This window comes from Corvus cornix, chromosome Z (assembly GCF_000738735.6).
Source record: "Corvus cornix cornix isolate S_Up_H32 chromosome Z, ASM73873v5, whole genome shotgun sequence".
Classification (NCBI taxonomy): domain Eukaryota; kingdom Metazoa; phylum Chordata; class Aves; order Passeriformes; family Corvidae; genus Corvus; species Corvus cornix.
In genome coordinates, this window is record NC_046357.1 from 35,334,430 (window position 1) to 35,362,071 (window position 27,642).

At 33.3% G+C, this 27,642-nt stretch overlaps 1 protein-coding gene across 2 annotated transcripts in view; it reads left to right on the forward strand.

The window, feature by feature from the left end:
* Window positions 1–27,642, forward strand: part of LOC104692024 (contactin-associated protein-like 4) — a 216,740-nt gene that overhangs the window by 47,321 nt on the left and 141,777 nt on the right. For both annotated transcript variants that reach the window (XM_010403748.2, XM_010403749.2), the window contains exon 2: window positions 1,454–1,564. In XM_010403748.2, the coding sequence (XP_010402050.1) occupies window positions 1,454–1,564 (111 nt within the window). The remainder of the gene's footprint in view (window positions 1–1,453; window positions 1,565–27,642) is intronic.

Sequence of the window (27,642 nt, forward strand, 5' to 3'; positions counted from 1 at the left end):
TTTTTTATTGTATAAACCTAGAACAGGAAATGAAGTTATGAAACGAAGAATAATTTTTTTTTTTTTTCATTAGTGAAGTACTCTAAATTTGGTAGAATATGGCATATGTGACTTTATCAAGAGCAAATAATAAAACCTATCTTTTGTTGTGAATGGATATTATTTATGGGATTTAGGAGAGTACTTCTAACTCTTAACAGTCAAGGCCAGTACTAACCCTTTCATTTAGAAAAAACTTCCCTCAACCAACTTAAACAACGTCAGAAAAAAAATTTTGGAATGTGATCAAAAAATCTCCTTGGGACATTCATATAAAAGTCTTGCTGCTAATTAGAAATATCTGTAGTTACTTAGCAGAAATGCTTAATTATTACTGGCAAGAAAAGGTTTTGTATTAATTAATATTTACGATTTTTGACAGTGAAACCTGGTAGACAATTAGAAAGGTTGGAAGAACAAGAAGAATTCACCTATGAGTTGTCAGTTATCAGCTGCATCCAGATAATGTGATTATCCTGAAAAGAAACACTTAATAAAGACTAAAAGTTAACATAATTTCCTCTTTTTCTAAAGAACAGGTGCCAGCCCCAGTGCAGTTAGGGAAGCACTTGCACTTCTTTTGAGTTTTTTAAAGTTAATCTTCTTTCAGCTAAACTAGATCAGATATTGATTCTCAATTGATACGTTTCAAATTCAAATAGAGAATGAACATATATCCTATATAGTAATTCAGCTGAAGAGGCATTTAAAGCTAGAGAATTGATTAGCATTTGCTTGTTTCTGCATGATTGATTGTGAACTGCAGTTAAGTCTGCTTTTTCTGAAACACTCAGGTTTTATTCTGTATGATGTTAGGATTTGCATAATAATAATTGTGAGATAATGATTTTTTTGCTGTGTCTTTATCAAACACATATACCATTGGCAAAACAAAGACTTTGTGTTTTGTCATGCTTACTGTTCTTAAAAGGGATGAGATTTGGTTCAGTTTCCTTGGCTTTTTTTTTTTTTTTTTTTTAGAAACAGCTGTACTTAATGTGATTGCACATTAAAAGTGATTGCAAAGACCTGTGCTGGCATCAGGTCAAAAGTAAATAAGAAGCATGAGCTGAGGTTGTAGCTTGATGCTGCAACAGAGACTAGAATATGTCACTTGCTATTCATCTAAATCATAGTGAGTGAGCACTGAAGAATTTCTTGGTATGATCTCAGAAGTTAAGTTAGAAGTGGGTAAGAACAGCCAGTTAAAGAGCATAATAAATTATTGTCTGGTAGTCTTATGAAATATTGGGTTAGAAAACCCAAAACATCTGCTTCAGTACTGATACTTTTACACATAATACAGCAAGAAGAAATATTTAGAGATGTGCTGCTCTCAGAGGGTTGATTCTGTTACAGTTCCAGTAAGTGGTGTCTGTTGGATTAACCTAAATGTGATATTTTTCATTGGCAGATAATTGTGATGATCAGTTGGTGTCTGCTTTGCCTCAGTCATCATTCAGTAGTTCATCAGAGCTGTCTAACAGTCACAGCCCTGGATTTGCAAGGCTTAATCGAAGAGAGGGTGAGTGAATTTTATTGGTCAGTTGTTAATTCTGGGTTGAAATGAAAACAGTTTAGATATCCAAGAGCATGTGTTACCGTTCCAGATAATTTTTGTCTGGTGTTTGTATACCAGCCATGAACGGCAGTGTAGTCTCAGCTCAAGGAGGTTATGAATCTCAACTTCCCACCCTACGGTAAGTTGTTGGACAACATGAGCACTCAGTGGCTGGAGCTGCTCTGTGGGCTTATTGAAAAGGGAATGTCCTAATCTGTTTTATTAACCTGGTGTGCAAATTTGTTAAGCATGAGCTTCTGTTATGAATGAAATTGTGATATCAATGGAAAATATATATCCTGGAAGGATTTTCCTTAGTTTGAGTAATATATTAGAATTTTAAATAACACATGTATTTATAAATACATGTTATAAATAACACGTATCAAAAGTTAGCATCTTTATACTGGTCTTCCCTAAAAATGTATGCTTGACAACTTTTTCTATTTGGCTCTCTTCATGTGCTGTGAAGTTGTTTGTGCCGTGCTAAAATGCATTTTTTAGATTTATAATTTCCTTCACATTACCCTGTACTGTATGCACACATTAGAAATGCTTATAACCTTACATCTGGTGTCATTTGAACTCATGTAGACACAAAACAGCAGGTAGCCTAATTAGAAGATCGTGACTGTCTACCTTCTCATTCTCTGTACCTCAGGTTCACAGTACTCAACAGAGCACAGGTTTGAATGTCTTATTCTTTTGTCATTGTTTAATAATATGACCAGATTGTTTGGCTGGATACCTTTTGGTTAATTCAGACATAATTTTATGGAATGATGTAGATGAGGTGACATGAAAATTTCTTCAGTCTTCAGGAAATTAATCTTAATAAAATCAGTTTTAACTTATATTTTATTCCTTATTTTTCAGTGAGAGTAGAGACTCAGTACTTGCTATGTAACCACAAATAGATTTTTCTACACTGAATTTGTATTTAACTCTTTTCTGTGGATTTCCCATGCAAAACCCATTTGTAGGTATATATACATGAAAGTTTTATTTGGATGGAAAAAAGCTAGTCATTGTACATATATGGTTATAAACAAAAACATTGAGCCACTCAAGAGATGATTGCTAAACCATACAGACCGTAAAAAAAATCTGCTACTAGGAAAATATGACTTGTGTGTCAGTGATTTTACGGAAGCAATGAAGACATCATCACAGTTTTAAAAGAAATTGTGTGATAACTGAATGCAGGTTTACCTTTAATATAGATAATTCTTTACTTTGAATAAAAACTCTTTTTTTGGCCAAAGTTACTGGTTGGGAGTGATTGTGACCTTCTAACATTCATTTCGGACAGGCAGATTGTGGTTCTAATTCAATAATATACTTGGTCCTTAAAATGCCAAAGTTAGGGGAAATAAAATGCATTTTAGACAGGAAAAAGTTGAGTGTTTTTACACAGATTACACAGGAGTCAAAATGTTGTCATTCATCAATAAAGAAATAAACTAAATATGTAATATACACCTACACGGTTTCAGTTGGTAATGGAAAGTTAAAAAATAGCAGGAAATTTATCAGAAATGTGGGAAGTTGCACTGAAATAGTTCTTTAATCATGTTGATTTGTGTTTACTAAATTTATATTGAAAATCAGTAGGAAAAGTTAAAAGAATTGAGGAGAGAAAACTTTAGGCTAAAAAATAAAAGGAAAATATATACTTTACATGAAGACATAGTAAAAATGATAACAGCAGAGAATGATTAGTAAAACAGCTAACTGAGAATATGTTTCAACTCTCTTTCTGTAAAGTAAAAAGGTAATGTGGTTGAACTCCATTATAAAAAAAAAAAAATTTCCAGTCCATTAACAGTTAGGGAAAGTGGTAACATCCAGGAATAACTCATTAAATGTTCTTCAGACTTTTAATTATTACTAGTTCATTGATTTCCTGAAGTTTTCAGATATTCAATACTCAAGCGAAGCTAGTGAATATTCTTGCTAACTGCTAAATTAGTTACTGTGACATCAGCTTTGCTGGAAATAATGGAAAAGTAGATAGAAAAATTAAGTAACAAAAACTAAGTAAAAAACCCCAAACACTAATAGCAGTTAAATGTTTTTAATGGAGAAGTAAATTTTTTAAACCCCTGATTTAATTATTTGAGGTTAGAAGACATAAAAGGCAGGAATTTAATATAAGTAGAGTTTGACCTTTGGCCTAATGTTGTATGAATTTTTAATTTAAAATAATAGCACCATATCAATGCAGTCCAAATTAAATGTATTAAAATCTAGCTGGTGAACCTCAAAATGCATTTATCATTACTATATAAAGGTATTTTCACAGAAGTTCAAAGGAAACTCTAAGGCCAACTTTATTCAATACTTATGTTGATTATATAGAAGTAAGCACAAATCATTTGTCATGAAATGCGTAATGGCATGAAGATTGGTGAAATAGTGAATAATCATGGCAAAGCAATTATGCAGAGATATGGTAATCAATGTACCTGGTGAAATAAACACTTTAACAGGATGAGTTATAAAGTATTTAGAGGAAAGAGTAGAGGTCATACTTATCAAATAGGAACTGTATTCTACAAAGCTGTGACTGAGATTAATCTGGGAATTGAGCTAAACTGGCAGTTCTCCTTAGCTTGCTCTCTAGCAACTAAAAAATGAAAACAAACAACAAAAAAAAAAACCATTAAGCTTGCGCCTAAGCAAACAGAAGAAAGAAGTTCTTACTCTTAATATAGCTTCATACTTTACCACTGAGGTGTTGTAAAATTCTGTATCCTGAAAGTCCAGTTGAAATTCTAGGCTGTTTTCCTATGCCAGTGGGAATAGGTGACACAAAAAATGTTCAGGGAAGGTCCTCCCTTTTTATGTATCTATCCGCATAAGAGTAAGTGAAACAAAAAGGAAAAAGAGCAAAGGTAAAGTGCACTTTATCCTTAGAGGGTGAAATGAGGCATCCCAAAAGAAGGGAAAAAGCAGCCAGCATTCAGAGCATATCTGCCTGGGATAGTGATAGGAATTTAAATACCAATACCTAACTCAGTCCGTCAAGGATGTGTTTCTGTCCACTCGTTGCCAATAATTTACATGATGAGTAGTCAGCTGTAGTCTGGAACTATGGAGGGTTTGCTCTGTCTGAAAATTCTTGATGTATTATCTCCCAACCATGATCTGCGAAAGAGCTCTTTACCACATGGAGAGAAGGCTGTGTCATTGTTGAGCTCAGCATCTTCTGGTTTTGTCTGCAGTGGGCTGTCAAGCTAGTTGTACACCCACTCTAATTTACCATTCAATCCCATTGGAAAAGATACGTTAATTGCACTGTGAGTCATCATGCTATAAGCCTTTTTACCCAAGAACGCAGGCATTCTTTTGAATTAATGAACTTTTGAAACCTTGCAAGAAAAAAATTCAGAAGACAGTTGTTCTTCAAGAGTGAACATACCATTGGAATAGCCTTAATATTTGGATAGCTAAATAAGCTGAATAAGAATTTGGCTGTGATTATCTTGACCCATATTCACGCACAATTAATTAATCAAAAATATGACAGAAGAAAATTGAATGTAGAAGTTGTTAAATAGCCAAAAAAACCTGGCTTACAGCTTTCTCTTTCCCTGAAGTGGGAAGAAACCCATGTATTTTAATTATGCTGTCAGCTTACCCTGCCAGTTTTTCAAGAGCAGCCTGAAATTTTGAATGCGTTAACAGCTACCATGTCTATTTGTTTTATTTTTCCTCTGGTGTTTATAGGGAACTTCTTTGTTTTTTTCATTAACCTTTTCCATTACACTGAATGTCATACACTTTATCACATTCTTTTTGTTACAAAGAGTATTTAAAGGATAGTTATTCAATATGCTACTGTAAACTTCATTTTTTTTTTAATAAAACAGTATACTTTAATCACTTTTTGAGAACTCGCACTAAGTAGGTCAAAATGGATAAATGAATTCGAGCAATCAGTAGTTAAAAAAACATCAAGCCAGCAGTTAAAGAAAATACCATTTCTTAGACAATAAGGTCTATTTTCATCATTTTTATAAGAAGCAGTTCAACCTTCATAATGTAATGCTAACAATTAAAATGGCAGACAAATTAGAAAATTTAATTGCAGCTAGGATTGTATGTCACGAAAGGATAATTAGGAAGAGCTTACTTGCTCCATTTCAGTAGTATGCAAATAAAGTTCATTAAAGCTGATATTTTGCTCTAATAAAAGGAATAGGAAAAGAAAACTAGAGCAAAGAAGATCAAATCTGACAGTAATAATAATGTTTTTATAAATTAACAGCAAATCTAAGTTGAACTAACGTGATGACATTTTTATGACTTACCTGTGTTTAATGTATGTATATGTGTTAGGAAAATGGCAGAAATAACAATCTAAATCTTTTGCTTTCAAACAAAAACCAATAAGCACTTCTACAGTGATTTCTGCAAAAAAACCGTAATTATGTACTGCTGTCCAGTGAAAGTCCAGGACCATTCAGTTTCTGAGGAAGAAATCAATTTGGTTTTGTTTGTTTGGGTATTTTCTGTAGTTAATGCAGTAATTACGGCTTTCAGTGAGAACATTACCATGGATCTCTCAGCATATTAATGATGAATGTTTTTTAATGCCATTGTAGAGCTTCACTTTTTATGTAGAAAATGTTTTTAATATGTGTTTTAAACACCTTAAAAAACTATATGGGCACATAGGAAAGTTGCATATGGCATTGCACATGCATATGTTGCATGTACAAAATTTTAAGAAATTCTCAGGAGTACACCAGCCTCATTAAAGGTAGAATTTGAAGCAGTATTATTGCATTAATGTCTAAATTTGAATTAATGCTATTTTTTGTTTTGCTATATCACCTCTTCATATGTGTATATGGTTTGATTCTGATTTGCAAAAGGTTAGAAACAAAGTGAGAAAGAAAGGAAGAAAGAGCAAGAGAGAAATAAAGAAGGAACTAAACTACTCTTAAGCAGAGTGAGTAAATGCGATCAAAGATTCACTAATATTTTAAATATTTACAGCCCACTGTGCTTTCGTGAACATTTATGAGGAGTTAGGAATATTTGTACAGTTATTTCAAGAAACCTAATTCCAGTCTTGTCATCAAAATTCATTCAAGCATAACAAAGCATAACAAAAGGTTTCAACCCTCTATTTCATGTGTTTCATCATTGGAATAGCAAAATCCATGATGAAATACCCAGAAGTAGTAAAAAAAATGGTAATAAGGGTACATTATTGTTGAAATTGTTTGTGACTGTTTTCCTACTTGAAATATAGCTATGGGGATAGAAAAAATAAGAAAAATCTTTTTGCAAAAAATCATGTTGAACTACAGTACTCAAATACCCTACACGCAACCTTGAACAGGCTTGAGAGCAAGATCAAATAAAAATTTACTTCAAAAATAAAATTTGCTACAACCCATCTCTACTACCTTTTTTTTTTAAAGTTAGTATAATAAAAATAGAAATCTGGATTTAGCAATTTTGTTATTCTGGGTTTAGATAGTTTTAAATAATATATTTTTGAAATCTTAGATAAAGCTGAATTTTATCCAAAATGTGAATCATCATGATATTATTTAGAGAGTCAAAATAGAATTTGATGCCCAGGACTGCTTTTCAGTAACAAAATATTTAAGATCATGCCTCCTTTAATGTTTTGATGGATGGAAAAATAGATCATATGTGATAATGCATCTGTGTAACTTCATTTTTCTCTTGTATGTTTGAGGCAGGGGTAAAGGAGCTTAAATTCTTTTTTGCTGAAAAATGAAAAGCACTTAAAAGCACTCACCAATTGCTAGATTGGACAAAACCAGATTTTGGAAAATTTCCTAAATTAAAAAAGTACAAAATTTTCTGTGTTGTGTAATAATGACTAATTTCAGCTGTAGTGCAAAATAAGTTTGAATGTCATAAATTCCAATTTTGAGACAATTATGAAATTTTTAGTTCTAAAGGAGAATAATATAAAAATACAGAACATTCTTCCTGCCACACCCCTGCAAAAAGTTCTGAGACTTTACTTATACAGAGGGTCTTTCTCTTGACATCTCATTTATAGTAGTTTTCCTTAGCCTCTTAAGGACCAACTTTCTGGCATAGAAGATACGATTTTTTTTTTCCTTTTTATCATCCTGCTCATACTGTGATGTTAGTGCCATACCAGATTGGCTGAATGGAGAACTCAGGATCCCTAGACTAAATTAATTGCAAGGCTTTACAAAATGATGTTATTCTGATGAATATCCTAGCCACTATTTCTCTCAGTGTCATATAGGCAGATAATTCATATAAATATTGTCATAATCATTATAGAATTATGTTAAATTTATATATTACATTCTAATCTACATCTTTAGGTATCTCAGAGATACAGAAAATCATGAACTTAGCCTCTGCAGATAAGAGATAAGAGCTGAAAGTACATCAGGCACTCTTGAAACATGTCTTTAGAAAGCATCACTCACCATATTTAGTTGACTAATATATAAAGTAGAATTGCTGGCAAAAAGTGGCTTTGACTTGTCTCTGTCTCAGTTTTTTGATTTCTATCCATCAATAGGATTTTATTTTAAAGGATAGATGTAATAATAAAGATTAAGTGAAATACTCAGCTTTATTAGATAATCACATTATGTATGCAAAATGCATTTTTGTGTACATAATACCATTTTCATTTGTAATTTTAAACTTTCTGCCAAAAACTGCTCCTGCTCTGGACTTTTGAAGTGAAAGGAGATGTTTTGAATGAATTTCACTGCTCTTGGGGCCAGATGAAAAACAGTGGTCTTTGTCTAGCAGTCTTATATCCCTTTTTATTTCTTCCAAAAAAGGAATAATTTATATTCTAGAAGAATAATTTTCAGTTACCATCTGTTGCATATAGAGAGTTAGAGAAATTAGTGCTAGGTCATGAAAATTCATGTAAAATAAACCCAGTATATACTTTTTCCTCTATTTTCTTCAGATTTTCACTGAACAATGAAATTTATCCATCATTCTTCAATAAATTTTTACTCCTGCAATACTTTGACTGATAACCAGAGAGGTTGTAACAAATTATTTTGATGCAGATAATTGAACAAGGGTGTAACAAAGGTTTGAGCTCTACAGAGAAGAATATAACAGCGCACTAACATCCTTGTCCATGTTGGAATTTTCCAGTCATTGCTGCTGGTATAAATACCACACAAAACTACAGTGGTGAATCTTTGGCCATATGAACTTGCAAGACAACTTTGTGTACTTGACTTTAAGATTTCCTTCACTCTCAAGGGACTTGTTTCCATAACTCCTCCCAATGGCCTAAAGCAGTAGAAAAACGTGAAATAACTACAGCAGCAGGATTTTGCTGTACAAATAGGAATGATAATGTACTTTTAGTTTGATTTTTATTTTAATTCGTGTCATGATGATTGACTGTGGGGTAGAGTGAGCAGAATTGATTTGGATGAAATCAGTAGAAATTTTTATAAATATTTTTAAGTCCTTTATGGAAGCACCCTTTTTTGGAGACTTTTTTGTCTGCCTCTTCATTTCCTTTGTCATTATTTTTTAAAACTAAGAATTCTTTTGTAAGTTTATTAACACAAACTTCAGTTCATACATTAATGCCATTGAAGAATCAATAGATTATAATACATCTTAAAAATAATTTTTTTTGCAGGATCAAAGGTATTTCTATTTGTAATTTTCTACAGCTAAATAATTAATGAATTCTATAAATAATTCATAAACCATTTATTAACATCTCCTGTGGATGTTCCAAAAAGCCTTCATCTGTGGGTTTTAAAATTCCCATGAATATGGCATGCCAGGTGCTTTGTATGATGTTCTACGTTTCTTCAGTTTTAAATATTAGGGACCCAAATTACAGTGTCATGAAGATTCTAGAATTGAAATAATTTCTTTAATGTTCTTTCTGTTGTTGTGGTCTCTTCCTAGTGTCACATTGGTAATTGTAGATTATAGCTTATAAACCATGTTAATCAAGTGAAAAGGTCATCAGTAAATTAAGCTGGTCAGTCTTCAGTACCTTGGGGTATAAAAGATCATTTTCCTTTATATAGTATGTGGGCTTATCTAGATTACCAGCACTACAGCTGTTTTGTTTGTCTTAAGAATAAGAACATTACATTTGGTGTTGTTCTTGGCGAGTTGTTTTTGGGGTTGTTGTTTTGTTTTTGGAGGTGTGTGTAGGTTTTGGGGGTAGAAGGTTCTCCATTTTATACAGTTATTTATTCTATGTATTAGTGTGGCTTTCATTCTGTGTTTGAGAAATGAAATGCGATTGTGCATTAGACTCATTGTGACTGTGTCAAGAAAGAAAATGAGGGGTACTCTATTTAAATTTATGCACGTCTCAGTTAAGACTTTTTGTAAGAGGTGCTTTGGGTGTTTTATTTTCCAGTGCCTTAACAGGCTAGAATTGCAGGTATGCAGCAATAGCCATTGCAAAAGTCAAATCTGCAAACACTCTGAGGTTAGAAACTGAGTGTTTGTAATGAATTTATCAAACTTTCTGTCTGAGGTATTCTCTAATCCTTCAGTAGACAATTAGCTTGAGTAAAAATGGTGCTGCTATCAGACATACCTGTGTATCAATTCACGCTAAGGTTGCTGTCTGCCTGAAGCATGCGTGGATTGCAGGATGTCTCACTAACAGATTATTCCCTGTACCATATGCATGACAACATAAAGAGGTAATTGATAAATGGTATGACCTGCAAAGGGAAAAAAAAAAAAAAATTACATTTTGCAATTCATGGTAATTCTACAGTGCTATGAATATATTTCACAAAATCATTGCCACAAGGCTAATTTCCCTGTATTGAGACAGAAAGATAAGCAAAGAGAAATGTAACCCCAAATAATCCTGTTTGAGGAAGTAGGTTGAAAGGAAAAACCAAAATAAAAATCCAAAGTAAAATCCAAATTACAAAATTGTTGCCTACATTAAAAAATGTGTCTCAGGACAGGTAATTCATTGTGTTCAAAACTAATTATTACTTCTGAAAATATAATGAACCTGAAAGTTCAGTAGGGATCTTCAAGACTTCGGAAGATTTTAAACCCTAAACAGAATTTTGAGTCCATTACCCAGGAATTTTGTGAAAAATAATTATTAAAAAAAATCCATGAGAAACTAAATCTCCAGGAAAATAAGAAAGACTTAGTTAAGATCATTTGCATCTGTCCTATGCTTGTATTTTACTGCAGGGTTCAATTTTTTAAAAAAGTACTTTGAAGGCTGAAAAAACATGTTTTTCTCAATAGTGGCCAAGAATTGTGAGTAACACAATAGGAGAAATATTATCCCCATTTTATCATCATTTATTTTTTGTTGATAAGTTGAAATGATCTCTGTTAAATTTTCTCAAATGTAACAAAATAGATATATTACTGAATATCCTGTATGAGCAGGATACTACATGTGTAGCTAATACAGTTTTGAAATGCAGATGGGGTTTTAAGTACATAATTACTGTCTTTGATCAGGCATTGATTTAAAAATATCCACAACTGAGCTCTCCAGTGTTGCCAGCTGCAAGAAGAGAAACACAAAGGTGGGAATTTTAACACAGACACAATACAGAACGCTTTGTGCTTTTAGCATTATTTCAGATGATAGCTGTTTATTTCAGTAATGCTGTGAAATAAAATTGAAAATTCTGAATTTTTAAAAGGGAATATTAGAATAATTGTAATAATTGAATAATAATATTAAGAAAATCTATAAATAGATTCCATCAAAAATCTTTTCAGCATTATAGTTTACTTGTTTTGTGATTGATGAGTAGAAGTTGTGTTCATTATTTTTAGACATAAAGCAGCTGAAGTCTTCCTTTAATATTAGATCCTTGAGCTATAGAAAGATGAATGTCCTTCTGATGGGAAATCAAAAGTGTCTATTGATTCCAAAGCGTCAGTTGTCAAAAACACACTGGCAGGAGCTCACTGATAAATCAGTTTTCAGACAGCCTTGATATTTTGACTTCTAACATTTTAAAAGGGATTAAGCTGTCTCATGTTGAAGTGCACCTGGTTTCTAAATATAGAATGAAGGGATGAAGTGGGATCTTCACTTTTGCTGTTGTGGAGAGGGATAATAAATTTACATCTGGCAAGCAGAACCTTTTGTTCGCAGTTGTTGTATGTCTTTAATTCTGAAATAGGATGTCTGCAGTTTAAGGGCATTTATAAAATCACTAATGTGTTTTATTAATCTCAAAAATAAACAAACCAAAAAGAATAGAGCACAAAATGTTAACTGTAGCCAAAGATGTATTAATCTTGAATTCAGGAGCCTAAATATTGTAGAAGTACCTTAAATCAAACAAGATCAGGGCTGGTTTGGCATGAGAAAGAACTGGAAAAATACATCTATTTTTTTTAAATAATTTTGATTTCTCTCCTTTTATTCCAGCTCATTTTACACAAAAGGTTTTTAGTAAGATATTCAGTGGACTATTCTCATGTCTTTCAATGTATCTTTACTATATTTATATGCAAAGGCTTCAAGAGATATTTCAAATATGTTTTGATTAATAAACCATGAGAGTTTAAATAGATATTTAACTTCATTCATTGTAAGAATTCTGGACAACGCATGCAATTTTGTTTTGTTCATTCCTTATTTATGGTATTGTTTTATCTCTTTAGATCTTCCACGTGTTGTCACAAATAATCACCTTGTTAACTGAATATCCTTTTGGCTTTTTTTTTAATATTACATGTGTGACTCATTGCATTGATAAATAGAGTATTGCATTCTGAAGTGAACACTAGTTTGCAAAAGAGACACCTCTTCCGTTTTAGAAATAATTGCTCCTGAATGTATCTGGTACTAGAAAAGATCTTCAATTTCCTTCAAAAGTGAATGCTTTACAGTTTTTCAAGATACAGTTATTAGAGGTATTCTGAATACTAAAATGTAAGTATTCTGACTGTTTTGCAAAGTTTAACCCATCCACAGCTGTATACATTTGCATTTTGCTAAGAAGCAAATATTCAGTAGAAAAAGAGTAAAAGCTCTTTGATCATTAACTATGTGTGCTTCATACCTAATCTAAAATACAATAAGCCAGAACAGAGTTTAGTTTTGCTATTTATTTTTAATGATGAATCAGGATTCTTTTATTTTAAAGGAATAATTCAATAGGTTTTTTTTCTGTGTGCCTCTGCTTTTTGCACTTACCATCTAGCTCTGTGGACATACTTAGGTATAAGGTCTTTCTCATATATTGAAAAATAGGTTTTTTTACTTACCAAGGCTTCATTCTCTATTACCTTTTTCACACCCTCTAATAGCAATAATAATTTTAAAATACATTTTGTAGGGAAGTCAGTGTATAATAAGTAATATCTGTATATACTCACAGGACTAGATTCTAATTTGATGCAGAAGGCCAGCTGTCTACATTTAGCAAAAAGTCGACCTTGAAATTGGTAAGCTTAGAAGAGTAGTCATGAAAGAGCAGTTCAGGCAAAAATGAAACGATCCATTGAAATCATAGATTTCACAAGTCATTACATTGTTTACTGTGTTTCCTCAAGGGATTGTTTTGCGTTTTGGATAACTAAGAAACCTTGATTATTTTTCTAGCCTGCAGAAATATGGAAAAGCTTTTATCATTTAATCTTTTTCAAAATGCAAGTGCTAGAGACATAAGTATATATATGTACCAAAAAAAAAAAAGTAATTTCAGCTTATTTCCTGATTAAAAAAGCAAAAGAAAACAAAGAAAAAAACCCCACCTCTCCTTCTGTTTATAACTGCAACAAAGAATCTCTTATTTTTGTTGGTATATGAGTATTTGTCACATAAAATTAATAATGTGATCATAATTGGGTCCTTAAAGTTTTCTGATATGTTTACATGGAAACAAAGATTAACATAATCAGACTGTTACAGGGAGAGATGCTAACGGAGCCATACTTGTGTGTAGGATTCTTCACACTCAAATGAGAAAGCAAAAAACCCACCACAGCTTTGTTCTCATTTCTTAAGAGCATGCAAGATATTTTTTTCTCTCACAAATCCAGAACAGTTTTCCGTGTTCATGTTTCCCAGAATTCTTAAAAACTGTTTCCAGATTCATCTGTGACTGATCCATGTCTCTCACTGTAGTCTCAAAGACAGTATTTTCAGCTAGAGTAAAATTTTGTGAGCCGCTATTAAGCTGTTCTCCCTCAGGTGTTCATCATTTTCTGGGACTGAGGGTTGCAGAGAAAACAGGAAAAAATTTGGTAAAATTGAGACTGAACTGGGATTTCTGTCATACAAAACTATAACACCAGGAATGTCAGTATGAATACTGCTGTACTGTTTGACCTAGTGCCAGGATGTGAAGCAGCTGGAGCCTCATCCTGGGAGGGCATACATAATAACAAACAAGAAGGTTTTTCTAAATGCCAAAATTTTGCTTGAGAGAAACCATATTCCCAGTACAGTTTTGGGCTGTATTGCATCTGCAGTAGCTCTCAAGTCCTTTCATGAGCCTTTTACACTCATTTCCCTAACCTTTACACAATTTCTAAGATCAGAAGAGATAAAGACACAATTATTTTTGTGGCTTAGTGCTTTCTGAGGTAGTTTTGGCTTATGTGGTTGCAAATGTCCTTCTGGCCTTTCGTCCCAGTTCCAGACTGCCTGGACTCAATTTCACAGTTGAACTACCAGACATTCAGACCACATATGAAGGCAGTGCTCCTGGCTGACTGTCACAGGTAAGACCTGATCTTACAGATACCGGATATCCCATATAACATGAAAATAGTTATCAGAATATATTTTCCACCTCAAAATCCCTATGGAAATTGAATGTTACCTGCAACTGATTCATGTTTTGGTACCAATAAGCCTTTGACTTCTCACTGAATCAAGAACAAATAGTATCTTAGTAATTTCATCCATGTAAAAAAGTTGACTACTGACAATATACTCCATTTGTTCAACATGTTTGACCTTGTTTTTTATTTATCTCAAACCATCCATATTTATAGGGGGGAAAAAAACAAACAGAAAAAAAACAAAACAAAACAATACAACCCTCCAAAAAAACAAACAAACAAAAACAAACCCCAAACCAACAGTCAGAGAATGTGTTCTTTCCAATATCACAGTTTATTTTTTCTGAGTGTCATTCATTACCATTCCCTTTTTCAGCCTATTTAATAATTTCTTCCTATACTCACACATTCAGTATTTATGATGAATCTGGTGCAGTTATTTTAAACTGCTCTAAGTGAAGTCCACTTAAAGTCACAGCATTCTTTGTACCAATCTATACTTCTCATTTTTGATCAAATTCCTGTCTTCCCATATTTAATGTTCTGGCTTCTCATCACCTAAAGAAAGCAGAGGGAAATGAACTGCAAAATAAATTTCCTAATTTCATTTCTGATACCTGGTGTTAGCTCATAAATCTCAGCACCACCAGTACTTCAGTGGAGTAATGCAGGCAGACCTTTCAGAGTTAACTAATAACCTAATAATATCTTGATTATGTTTCTGCTTTATCTATCAGACAAATGTAGTGGTTGATAAGAAAAGGGGATTAAAAAAAAAGCATATTCTTGGCACATACTCATCACCTAATAACAAACAAACTCCTTATATGAATCTTAGAATTGCTAAAGGCATTTCTCAGATAAGAAAAAACAAAACAAAATATAAAGAGAAAATAAGCCTGAAAGACTCAAGTTTTCAGTCAACTTGTAAGTCTGACAGAATTTGAAATACCTGGAAATAATGGATAACCTTAATAATAAACCATACTACCAAGATTTCCTATAATGTAATTCTTCCTACGGTTTTTACAGATCAGTGGATTTGAAATCCAGATCTATATCTTTTCAATTTCATGTAACTTAATAAGGGAGGAAGAACATGTAGCTCTTGGCAAGCTATGGTTGGGCAATCAACATTCAGAGCTGACATCTAGCTGTGAAAGGCTCCCATAATATGATCAGCTGAGGGCAGGTATGTGACTGATTTGTGGCCCATTCTGAGCCCTTTTGTATAGTATCCTATTCAGTAAAATACAACATATTTGTTAATGCTTAATTACTAAAGGAATAGGAGCTGAAAGTGGAATTTTAGCTATCTGATCTCTTATTTCTCTGGTAGCTCATATAGTAGATTGTCAGGTGCTGAGTAAGAAAAAAAAAAAGGCGACATAATATTTGTGGGGGTTTTTTGTTGTTGGGTTTTTTCCTAGAGACTGTACTTTGACCTCTGAACTACCAATACTTTGTTACCTAAGAGTAGATATTTACTTTCTGGTAAGAGTATAATGTCTTTTTAGGGAGCATCATATTTTTTATATTGGATTTAACCATTTTAAAATTACACAAATTCATTCTGTGCTAGTGTACTTTAAAAAAGTATTCCATTTAATTTCCTCCCTTTCACCCTGTAAGTCTGTGATACTGTGGATCTACCCTGTAACAATGTTGGGGAATAGAACATTCTTGGTTGTCTTATTTTTTAAGTAGTTACATGTTAGTAGCTCTCCAAAAATCCTGATTAACTTTCAGAAGAAAAGCTCCTCTATGACACTTTAAAGTGCAAAACACATAAAAATTTTACAGCTAGAAGAACTTGGGAACCTGGTGTTGTGTGTTGTTTTGTGACTGCCTGTAGTAGGTGGAAGATGAGAGATGTGGGATAAAATTTATCTGATGACAAAAAAGAGAAAGCTTATTACACTGCTTTCCAAAAAAATACCTTTGTGAAAAATTTGACTTTTTTAACATCCTATTTTAATCTAACATCTGCTGCATTACTATAGCATTCTGGTCTTGACTAGGAGAGCAGGTTTATTTCTGTTCAAAATTGCTTTTTTACTGAGAACTCCAGTTAAATTTAATTTTCAGAATTAAGATCATGTTGACCTTCCTATCCAAATTTTATGTGCTATATCTGCATTACTTTTCATTTGTTGGCATAATTTTTGAAGCGTCATAGGCTTTTTGTGAGATTTTGGCTTCTATTTTGGTCTTTTCTTAAGACATGAGACTGGTTTAGACTTGGTAGAGAGAATATAACCTTTTCAACAAACTGCAGTATTTGACAGTTTCTACACTCAGTCAACATCATTATTATTGCACAACTGTAAGACTAACATTCTGGCAAAAGCAATTGGAAATTATTTCCTGTTGTTTAGCTTGTGATTTTGTTGTAGCCCAGTAAAAAAGGAGACAGCTAACACAAAAAAAGTTATTTCTTTCTACAAATGATAACAACAACAAAATAAGATTCAAATACAAATGAATAATTAATGAACTATTCAGCTTTAACTATTAATTAAGTTTCACTACCATCTACTTATTTAATACCAAAGATCAATATTCTCTAAAAACTAGTTTTCAATGTGAAGAAATCTTTACTGTACTACATCGTCATTCCCCTGTGTAAGTAGATAAAATTTCTCATAAGGACCAAAACTTGCAAAACCAAGAAAATTAAGTCTTATCATGTGGGCAGAAGTATAATATACATAACATCTCAGTTATGAGTTTAAAGCTCTAAATCCACATCTCTTAAGAGGCAGAGAGCGAGTTTTTATTCTTTGGGCAGTTTTTAGTCAATTTGGCTTCAATCCTTGACTAAATCTCTTTGGACTATCCAGGAGTAAGTAGAAGTGAGTTCTTGAATTCCTAAATCCATTTGCAATCCAGTTAGTAATGTACAATTTTTAGCCACCTTAGATTGCTATATCAAATAAGTAGTATGCTTTTACTATTTGAGGGACATTAAGGGATCTCTGTGTGTGTATATATGATTATCTGATGGATACGGTCAGCTTCTCTTTTTCTAGTACACATATATACACACACACACACACATATATATGATATATTTATGTATAACGTATGTCTATATATAATGTGTATACCTATACACATCTGTGATGTTTATCATCATAATCTACTTCTAAAGATCTTTTAAAAGTAGAGAGCTAAAACTTCAATTCGAAGCAGTCTACAGTTCCTTAACACATTACACATTAAAAAAAAAAAAAAAAAAACAAACCAAAAGAGAGAGAGAATAATACAATTTTTTGTTGAATATCAATCTAGCAAATCTTGGATATCTTATGATCCAGGATAATGTTTCAGTATATAGATTTAGTTAAACTGGTATATGAACGTTTTTGCATAAAGAACAGTACCACAAAAATAACACTGTTAGACATTAGCTTGCAGTTTGGAATACATAATTACATAAACATAGATTTAAATGAGAGACAAATATTGTCTGGTCGCATTCTACTAATATCTATATTTTGCCTTTTACTGTGTCCTAAAGGAGTTTTTATTTTATTAAGTAACATTTTATTTACCTGTGTGTTGCAGGAAGTTGAAAATAATTGGCAAATAAGTGATTTTATACCTAAAAATACAATAATTTGATTAATCATTCCTGATATCAGATGAACCTACAGTTCATCAGGATGATGCTAAAGGATGTTCAGTTCACAAAATGAATTCCTAAGGGCAAGAAAAGACAGTATAACCATTAATAAGTTGTCCTGGATGGCATGAAGTTGTGTTTTGACTGTTACTTAAATCCTCTGCAATATTTTAAGTAATATATTACTTACGAAGAAAAAAATAAAGTTGGATCATGGTAGCCTGCGGAAGTTGCACTGTTCAGTGTATCAAGGTTTTTAACAGTAATATTACTTTTCTGAAAGCTATAGAAACTTTTCTACACAACCACTACTATGATTTATTTATTATGACATATATTATTGTTATATAGTATTATTACTGGTCTGATTCCAGTGGCTCTGCTGTCTGTAATGGCTGTCATTAAAAGTAAGAAGCTGTGATGATCTGAAAAGATGGGATTAGAATACGCAGAAATACACCATTTTTAGTCTGAGAAGAGTTTTTAAGTTAAACATGATTTTATAAATAATACAGCTTAGTTCTGCATTAGTTATACACCAGTTGTTTTAAAACTGATGCAAATAAAAAATCCCTGAATTACTCATTTGGCTGTTGAGGTTGGCTGATTTAGTTTCATAAACATTACAATGCTATTCTTGAACATCACAAATGAGGACTAATATTATTATAATACTCTGAAAAAAAAGATCCAGAATGCTGAAAAATGAAGCTTTCTCCAGGGACAAAACTTAAGTGAATGGAACTGCAGTTTTTCTTCATTATTAGGTACCTCAATTAATAAGTGTTGTCCTCCAATACTGTATGAAACAATAATAAAGCTCAGTTATTTATAGTGTACCTCCTACAATTTAAATATTTAACCAACAAAGATGTTTTCTTCTGACAGTCAAACCAGATGTGATTATATTTCTTGATCATGAAATTCCATTAGTCTGGCTCAATTCCATTTTCTCTCTGTTATTTTTCTAGTCATCATTATTATACTCTCAGGCTTTATGCCAACAAATCTGAGTCAGGAGTCAATGCTGTGCAAAATGTTGAAACCTCAAACTTAAAATGTTCAAACCTCTTCGTATTTGTGAGTGCTTCTTTCTAAATTATGTGGGGAAATAATGATGTCATAATCCGTGAATTCTGAAAAACACAGATATTACACAAATACACAAAACCAAAAATTGACTTGAAGATGAGCAGTGTATAGTTTTTGGGTTTTTTTTCTTTAGTTCTTTTTATAAGAATAGGAATCTTAAACCATGGAAGGTAAATGATTGGTCGAATCTCGACTTTGTGAAAACTTCATAATAAATTTCTCCAGCAAAATTTTAGCATTCAGGTCAATATGAAAAATATTATTGGAAACTAAATACAGGAGAGTTATACTAACTTCCCAGCTGAGGATCTGGTATAGTGTGTCATCTATAAATACCAATTAGTAAAGTGGTAAGTGTCATGTGACGTGTATTTCTAAGTGAACAGAATGCTGGGAGTCATGACTAGAGCACCAAATTAGGGAAATACTGTATACGTAGGGGATATTGCATGTTCCAGTTTTACCTCATCCTTTTATGTTCTTGTCAGGTCAAGTTGCTCACAAGTGTACAGCAGTGCGACTGCGCATGTACATGCGTACTGTGACACTTGCACCTTACACAAAGTCAAACTGTAATCAGACTAGACAATTCTGTTGACTTACAGAGTATCTGTCATTCTATTGCAGAATATTCATATTCTTGTGCACATAATCACAAACAGACTTAAAGGACCAGAAGACTGATACTGCACATGTTTTCTTGAAAAATCATGTTTTCTTTGTGCAGGGCCATAACCAGATAGAGCTGGCCAGTGTCTCCCTGATGCCAGCTGTAGTAATTTACACTGATAATAATGGAAATAAAATAGAGCTTTTCTGTCTTAAATATGTATACTTAGAGTATTTTTGCTTGGAAACTGCGGGTGTCCATATTTTTTCTGTTTGCTTTGCTATACTGAAGGCATCGTGTTTACTGAAACAGGTGCCAAAGTCAGTGAATCAGCATTTTGAAGGCTGAAATAGAATTTGCTGAAGTACCACCATCAGAAAGTGGATTATTGAGGATTGAGATTAAAGTAGTGATAAAAATGAAAGGTACAAACATGTTCATCTGCTCAAAGGTACTGTCCTGCTCATTTTGTTGTAAAGTATACATACATATCACTCTGAAGTTAAACTGGAGATGACACATCTAGTTACATATTATAACTGGTTGATAAATATCAGAGGGGTTTAAGATTTAGTTTGATTGTATTTTGAACTTGCTGATCCTTTTACAGTTCATTGATACTGCTGTTCAACACTCTTCCAAGTAGTAGGCAAATCCTCAAGGAAAATGCAATATCTGAAATACTCATCTACCAGGTTTGATTTTTTTTTTTTTTTTTTTTTTTTTTTTTTTTGCAGTGCATTTTAGGAAAAAAATAGTCATTCCATACCTGTGTCAATCTGTTCTTAATAAATGTCACTATTTCCTGTTAAAATGCCAGTGGTGGATTTATATTTGAGGAGACAGGAACACAAATCATAAATGAATGATTGTATCAGAAAAATATGATTTAGATACACATATTTTGTATGTTTTGGTGTAATTCACATCACTGGAGATTGCAGCTGGTGTTAGGAAATTTAATTTAATTACCCTGGGAAACCTCATCAGAATGCTGTCATAGTAGCAAATGTTTAAAATACTTACAGTCTTCTTGCATCACATATATGAATGTCAACTCATCAATGCAAAATATTTTAAGCTTGATTTCTTTTTCTTTGAATTCTGTGGCCATAGTCAATAAAATACTGGGATGGCACGCTAGCTTGAAGTGAATGGGAGTAAATGCTAAAGAACCAGGATAATTTGGTTTCAGACTCTGGGTTTGCCTGGTTGTTACACACTGGAATGAATGAAAGCAAAACAACCAAGAAAGAAAGAAGAATACTAAAATGTCTACAAGTGAGTGAATTGCAGATGTTCAACTGTAAAAAATCTTTCGCAATATAAAAATATTTTTGGCCATGAAAACTATGGCTAATTATCACTTCTAGCTTAAAATTGCAAGACAGGAATGTAACATGTTGGGCAAGACTGCTGAGCAAGGAAAACAAATATAGGTGGCTCAGTGAAAGCAGCTGCTAAGTAAACAACATGACAAAATTTAGTAGGTTGAAAGAAGTTGTGTAACTTTATAAAACTGCAATGAACAGTGTATTTGAGCTACCTATGTTATTTTTTTGTTTCACTGTAACAAATATTTATACAATAAATACATATTTTCCATTTCCACTCCTGGTAGTTTGTATTTCATGACATAATGATGTATATACAAATAGAAATTACATCAATACAGAAATTCAAATGAGAATGCTGCTTAAACTCAGTGGTGTAGCGAAAGATGGTGGCAATCAAATTTCTTTATTTTTGTTTTCCCCATGAAACTTTCTGTGAACAAAGTAAGTTCCTCAGGAAAATTTACAATGATGAGATATAAGTGATCCTCACTTCACTGATGGAGAAAAAGAGAGAGAAGTTTAAATATTGAAAGTAGTGAACCACACTTCACACAGAGCAGGATTTTCTAATAGAGCATCCTAAACCTGGATAGTCTAGAGACAGTAAGAGAACAGCACTATTGCAAGAATACACTCTCCCCAGAAGGAGACAATCTCCCAAATTAAGTCCTGTTTTACTTTAGTCTTGGATTTTTGTCAGAGTATGTGCCAAAAAGGGGTACAACTGCTATGTGAAATTCCTAGTTCATAGTAAGGGAGATAGTTTGCTTAGCATCAAGTAAAAGTGGATGGTAGTAGCCAAGAATGATGTAAATCTTGCAACGAACTGGCATATTTCCAAAACATTTTTTTCCTAAGAAACATTGTGAAGAACAAGAGCTTTTCTTCAGCACAAATCTCTTAGAATGACATTTATTTAATACCTGTCTCCTGCTGGAGGAAGAAAAAAACCACCTTTTTAGTACAGTGCAGAAGTGGCTCAGATTATATCCTACACAATTACAGCTTCATTACCTATATAAAAGTTTTTTAGTCAAACCTGGGCTTTCCAGTGCACACAAAAGATGTTGCCTGCTGTAGGGCATTGGTTCCTAGCACTGTGTGGTATGCTGGTGATGAAAAATCAGAGCAAAAAGTAGTGGCTTTGATAGGTCTTTGAACCACTGTCAGTATGTTTTCCTTTTGATAAACTATGTCAGTTTATCAAAATATCTCCCTTGATATATTTACATATGATTAATTGAGGAGAAATGTCTTCTGAGCTTTCTGAAGAAAAGTAAAATGGGATTCACTGACTCATTCCCCTAATTTGCTGTTAATGCAGAAGGGGGGTGAAATAAACTTACCTACCATCTTCTGTTTGAATGATGAAAGGTAGATCAAACTTTGTCACTATTAATACCATTTCTTAGTGCCTTTGTGTTGCACTGATTCAAATTCAAGATGCCTCTGAAACTCCTCTTGACATAGTAACTACTACGTGTCACAAATTATTATTAAAACATAGTATTAATTTTATAGTACCTGTCAGAATTCGGAAATTTAAGTTCCTTAAATATTAAATATTCTGACAGTTGAAAAAATAAATGCAATTGGTCTTTCTCTTCTAAGATCGTACATGTTTTCATTATTGATATTCAGTTTCAGAATATCTTAAAATAAAGTTAGACCTTCCTATAAAATTAAACTTTTTCTACCTTTGAGGCCGCTGAACTGGTTGCTACACCCACCTCCCTTAGAAAGTTCTATCTGACTGAAGCATTTATATAGCTCTTTTTATGTTCCACCTCAAAAGTTGATGGATTTTTTTTTAGTAGTTCTGATTTCCATTGACAAAGCTCTGCATGCCACCTGTGAAATACTCCTCAGAAAACTTAACTTCTCTACATGGATAAGCCAAAACATGCTTGTTATGTCTATTATTTCTCAGAAAATTACTCAGATAAATTAATCTCATTCTTCAGATATTAAGAGGCAAGTCTTCTTCATTCATTTTTTGACAGCAAGAGTAACTTACAGGTTTCAGAATCAGATGCTGTTTATGGGACTTTTCAGTCTGTATTCAAACAGTATATCTCATGATACATTCCTGTGACTGAGAAGTTCTGGTATCAGGCCCTCAAAAATGCCTCTTAGTTGTTCTCTCACAGTATTTTCGGAAACCTGGCCAAGAGCTTCCCTAATAATCCAGAAAATGATGGCTTATATGTTCAGAATGAAGGGGTGGTACTGAAGACCTTCAGAGTTTATATAGTGCAACAAATTTGGTTTTGTTGTAATATGTGGAGATAAGTATTGTTTTCCAAGAAGACAAAACAATTCAGAAACGTTCTTTGAAGGGGAAATCTTGTTTTGGATTCCTTGAAATATCTCCAAGATTCCATTGTTTCTCTACTTTCTTTTTTTTTTTTCAGTATTGGACTTAACCTCTGTCAGTTTGTAAAGTAAGAAGACAAGACCAGAAAATATCTAAGAAGCTATACATGAAGTTGTGTTATGTAAGAGTATTTCTTAGTTTTCATCAGTTCATCTTAGTACTTCAGACAGCTTCAGCTAATACTTGTTTTTTTATATACAACTAACATTATTTAACCGTACTAAAATAGAAGGAAAATTGTGAAGACATTGAATGATTTCCTATGAAATCTAGTTACGGAAGGAAACTAAACTGTGACACTGTCTTGAAGGACAGCCATGGAGTCTTTTTATACACAGATAAAGTGACAGGACACAACTGCTTTTAGTCTCCTCCAAATCACTAGTATCTCTCCTTCATGCAGAAAGTAACTGCATACTAGAAGTCTTAAGATTCCCAGGCTATTTAAAGCCTCTTGTTTTAGTAATCTTTAAAGAGGTATTTCTCTGATCTTACACTTTGGCTGAACGCACTATATCCTACTAACTTGCAATCTTAAAATCAGGAGGAGAGGAGACTGTGGAGATGAAAACACCAGTTGGTTAGAGCATGGTGCTAATAACACCAAGGATGTTTGGTCCCTGTATGTACCATCCACATAAGAGGTGGACTCGATGATCCTTGTGGGTCTCTTCCAGTTTGGAATATTCTGTGATTCTGTTTCCAAGGTTATACAGTTTGAGACCAGGTAGACAAGGGTCTTTCTTCAGGCAATAACAACTCTTTTTGAACAGCTGAGCTTTCCTGCACTGAATGCTCCTTTGGTTTTTTTAGGTGTTAAGATTGATTGTTTTGTATGATAGTTTTAAATATAGGTAATATGTCAGTATGAGAAAGACTTTTTAGTCCTGAAAATAATCTCATAGTAAACAACAGGATTTTGCTTAGATCACAGCAGACACAATGGAAGCTTCAGATAGTTTGTCAGGGAGATTCTCCTGAGGAGTCACAAAGTTCAGAAAGAAACACTTTGCTTTGTGAACTCCTTCTCAGAGAGGAGTCTAGGTGCGGCAGGATCCATCCTAGTCCCAGACTTAGTCAAAAGTTTATGTCTAATGGTTTATGGGGGTATAATCAGCCTTTATGTAACTTTGTCCAATAGGGCTAAAGACATCAAACCAAACATATTTATATGAATAAAGTATGTTATTTGTTGAAACTGATGACGATAATGATTAGACTAAAAATCTTCAATCAGATTTACTTCCTGCACAGTATATTTGTAACTACTATTATAGTGCATTACTCTTTTTAAGCAATATTGAAGAAATTATATTAAAACCAGCAAAATAATTATTAACAGGAGCTTTATGTTACTCAACCATACTATTGACCCTGGGCAACTCTTTCAGCCTCAAGGAGTAACCTTGAGGGGGTATCCTCACTCAAGGGAGGAATCTCCACATGCACTCCTAGAAGGAGCATGTTGCAAGTCCCTGCTGTAAGAAGAGGGACTGGGCTTTCATAGTATAAAGTCATTGGCTGCTGTTCATATGTTTCACGCCAGCTGTGTCAGCTCAGCAGCCTTCAGTTCAGCAACTTTAGATAAATTACGAGTATTATCAGTTGCTGTTTCTTTTATAAGGATGTCTGTATGCTGCATCCTTGGTGGTGCAAGTTTCTCTAGGGATATGTTGTTCTTCACATCCTCAGAATGTTTAGCTTTGGGATTGATGTGTTAGGCTGGCTTCACTGTTCTTTAACAACAAAAAGAGTGTAACCCCTTCTCTCCATCTGTAATCAATAACTTTTGCAAATGTGGTAAAGTTCAAGCTGTTTTATCCCCACTTAGGCAGAGGATCATGCTACAGATCAAAGGCAAAAACTGAACAGCTATCAAAAATGTGGTTGAAAATTACTGTGCAGAAATTTTATAGATGAAGCAGTGACTGCAGAACTGGGTTCTGATCTAACTGTCCCTCTCAGCCTCCTTCAATCCGTGTAAAAAAAAATGATTCTGTGTCCAGTATTTCTTATTCACAGCTCAAGGTCCCTCATCTCTTCTCAGGTTTACTTGCCACAGATTATCCCTGGTTTCAAATTTTGAGGCTTATATCCATGTCTTTTATCACTGAAATATGGCTCAGAACAGCATTGCTGTGATAACTTTTGCATGGCCTTTCTGAAAAATGGGCCAAGCTGTGATTTATGCTCCTTGGCATCTTTGGCTATTTATGTTCTTCTTTATAATTACTTTTCTTGCACTTTGCTGGGCTATAAGCGGGAATTTCTAATTGTATGAGCTCTATTTCTTGAATTGCCTCATTCGAACATAGAACTAAAATGTAAAAGACTAGGGTTTTATTAGAGGCACTGCTACTCTGGACACTTTTTTAAGGTGCCAATATTAGGTGCTGCTAGAAATGCATCAACACCATTTATTGCCCCCCAATCCCCACCTCCTTTATCTTTCAATAAACTTAACAGAAGCCTTGTTCTGTTTATCTAAATATAAGCCTACAGTGTTGTAATTCTCAGTTTGTGAAAGAGGATGAATTTCAGCTTGAGAAATGAAATAGTGTCGTACTTTGGTATTTTAGGGGGTTTGAATGCTGTAAAGCAGTTCATTTGATTTTTTAAACCCTTAGAAGACTGAGTTGTGAATTAAATGTGCATGCAGAAAATCTGCTTTGTAATAAGTGCAGGCAAATTCATCCCTGGTGCAACTTTATTGACTTGAAATTAAAATCAGCTTCTGTTAAATGATCCATATGGGAAATACACAGTTTGATTAATCAAAGGAAAGCATCCTTGCTGATGTGTGTTAGTTTTAAGCCTGAACTTTTGCTAATATACACTTCTTGCAATCATTGCAATTAAATATGCAAAAAATTGACAGAATTTAAACGTGGTATAAATTCTGGTGCTGGCTAAATTGTCTAATGAACTGTGTGTGAAGAAGCAGATGTTAAGGCATGTATGAGTGTGAACTGTTTTGTGGTTTACGTAACAATGTACGTGATGATAGTCAGAGCTGGATACGGAAAAAGTGGGGTGGTGTTCATACAAAGGGGCAATCTTTAAATCAGTTTCTATTCTATGTAGTTCAGAGTTTTTCAAATGAAGCAAAAATAGCCTGGCAGACTGATAACTACAGAGAGAAAGTCCGAAAAGCTTGATCATCACCTAATAAATTTTCTGCCAGCAGGATTAAAAGTTTTAAACCTGATATAGCACTCCAAGTCCACTGTAGCAATACTCAGGTATTTTCTGACCTGGATTTGAGTTTTTTGTACCTTCTCTTCAGTTATTTCTAATTTTTTTATCTTGCAGCTATTTGCTAACTTTGCTGGTTTTTTTTTTCTATTTTCAATGTTAGTGATAATTATACTGTCACCCCAGTGAAGCTAAGGAAATAAGAAAATACAAGCTCTTTAAACACATATCCTAGCAGACAGGAACCAGGATAATGAAATAATACCCATTCAGTGCTGTGATTTGTTCATATTGATGGTCATGGGAGAGGGCAGAGGATATTTAACCTCCAGAAGCAAGAAAGGTAATATAATAGAATTCAAACGACGTATGAAGAGCATAAAAATGGAAGTCTAGAAATACAGGGTATTATCTGAAGGGAAGCAAGTCTTCTCCTAGAAGTTCAGTGCATAAATCCAGGGTAGATTATAGTCTGCAATCTTGTTTATAGTTAGCAGTTGTAGTGACAAAGAAATTGCTGACTAAACTAATGAATGGCACCTCCTTGTCTAACTTCCGCAGAAGAGCACTGTGCATTGCTTGGAGTAAATGTTTGAGGAAACCCCAGTATATTTCACTTAGCTGACTTGAAAATAAATGTTATGTTGTAGAAACAGAAATCAAGAATAACGGAATTTCATAGGCAAAATTTGAAATATGAGAGATGCATGATCTCTTAGATTTTAAATCTAACCAAATTAATCAATTTTAATGCATTAAAAATATCAAAAGCTTAGTAATTTTTTCCATCATTTAACAGTCAATTCATTGATGAATATCACATAAAATGAAGCAGGCTGTTTATCAAATAGTACATAAAAGTGACTGATGGAAACTGTAAACTTTGATTTAATTGCTGCTAGGTTGAATGAACCAAGCCTCCTATTAGCTACCAATCTTTCATTTACTTATAAGCCAACAAATAAAGCTGGCAAGATCTTATAATTGAAGGACAGATGTTCATAAGTTAAGAAAAAG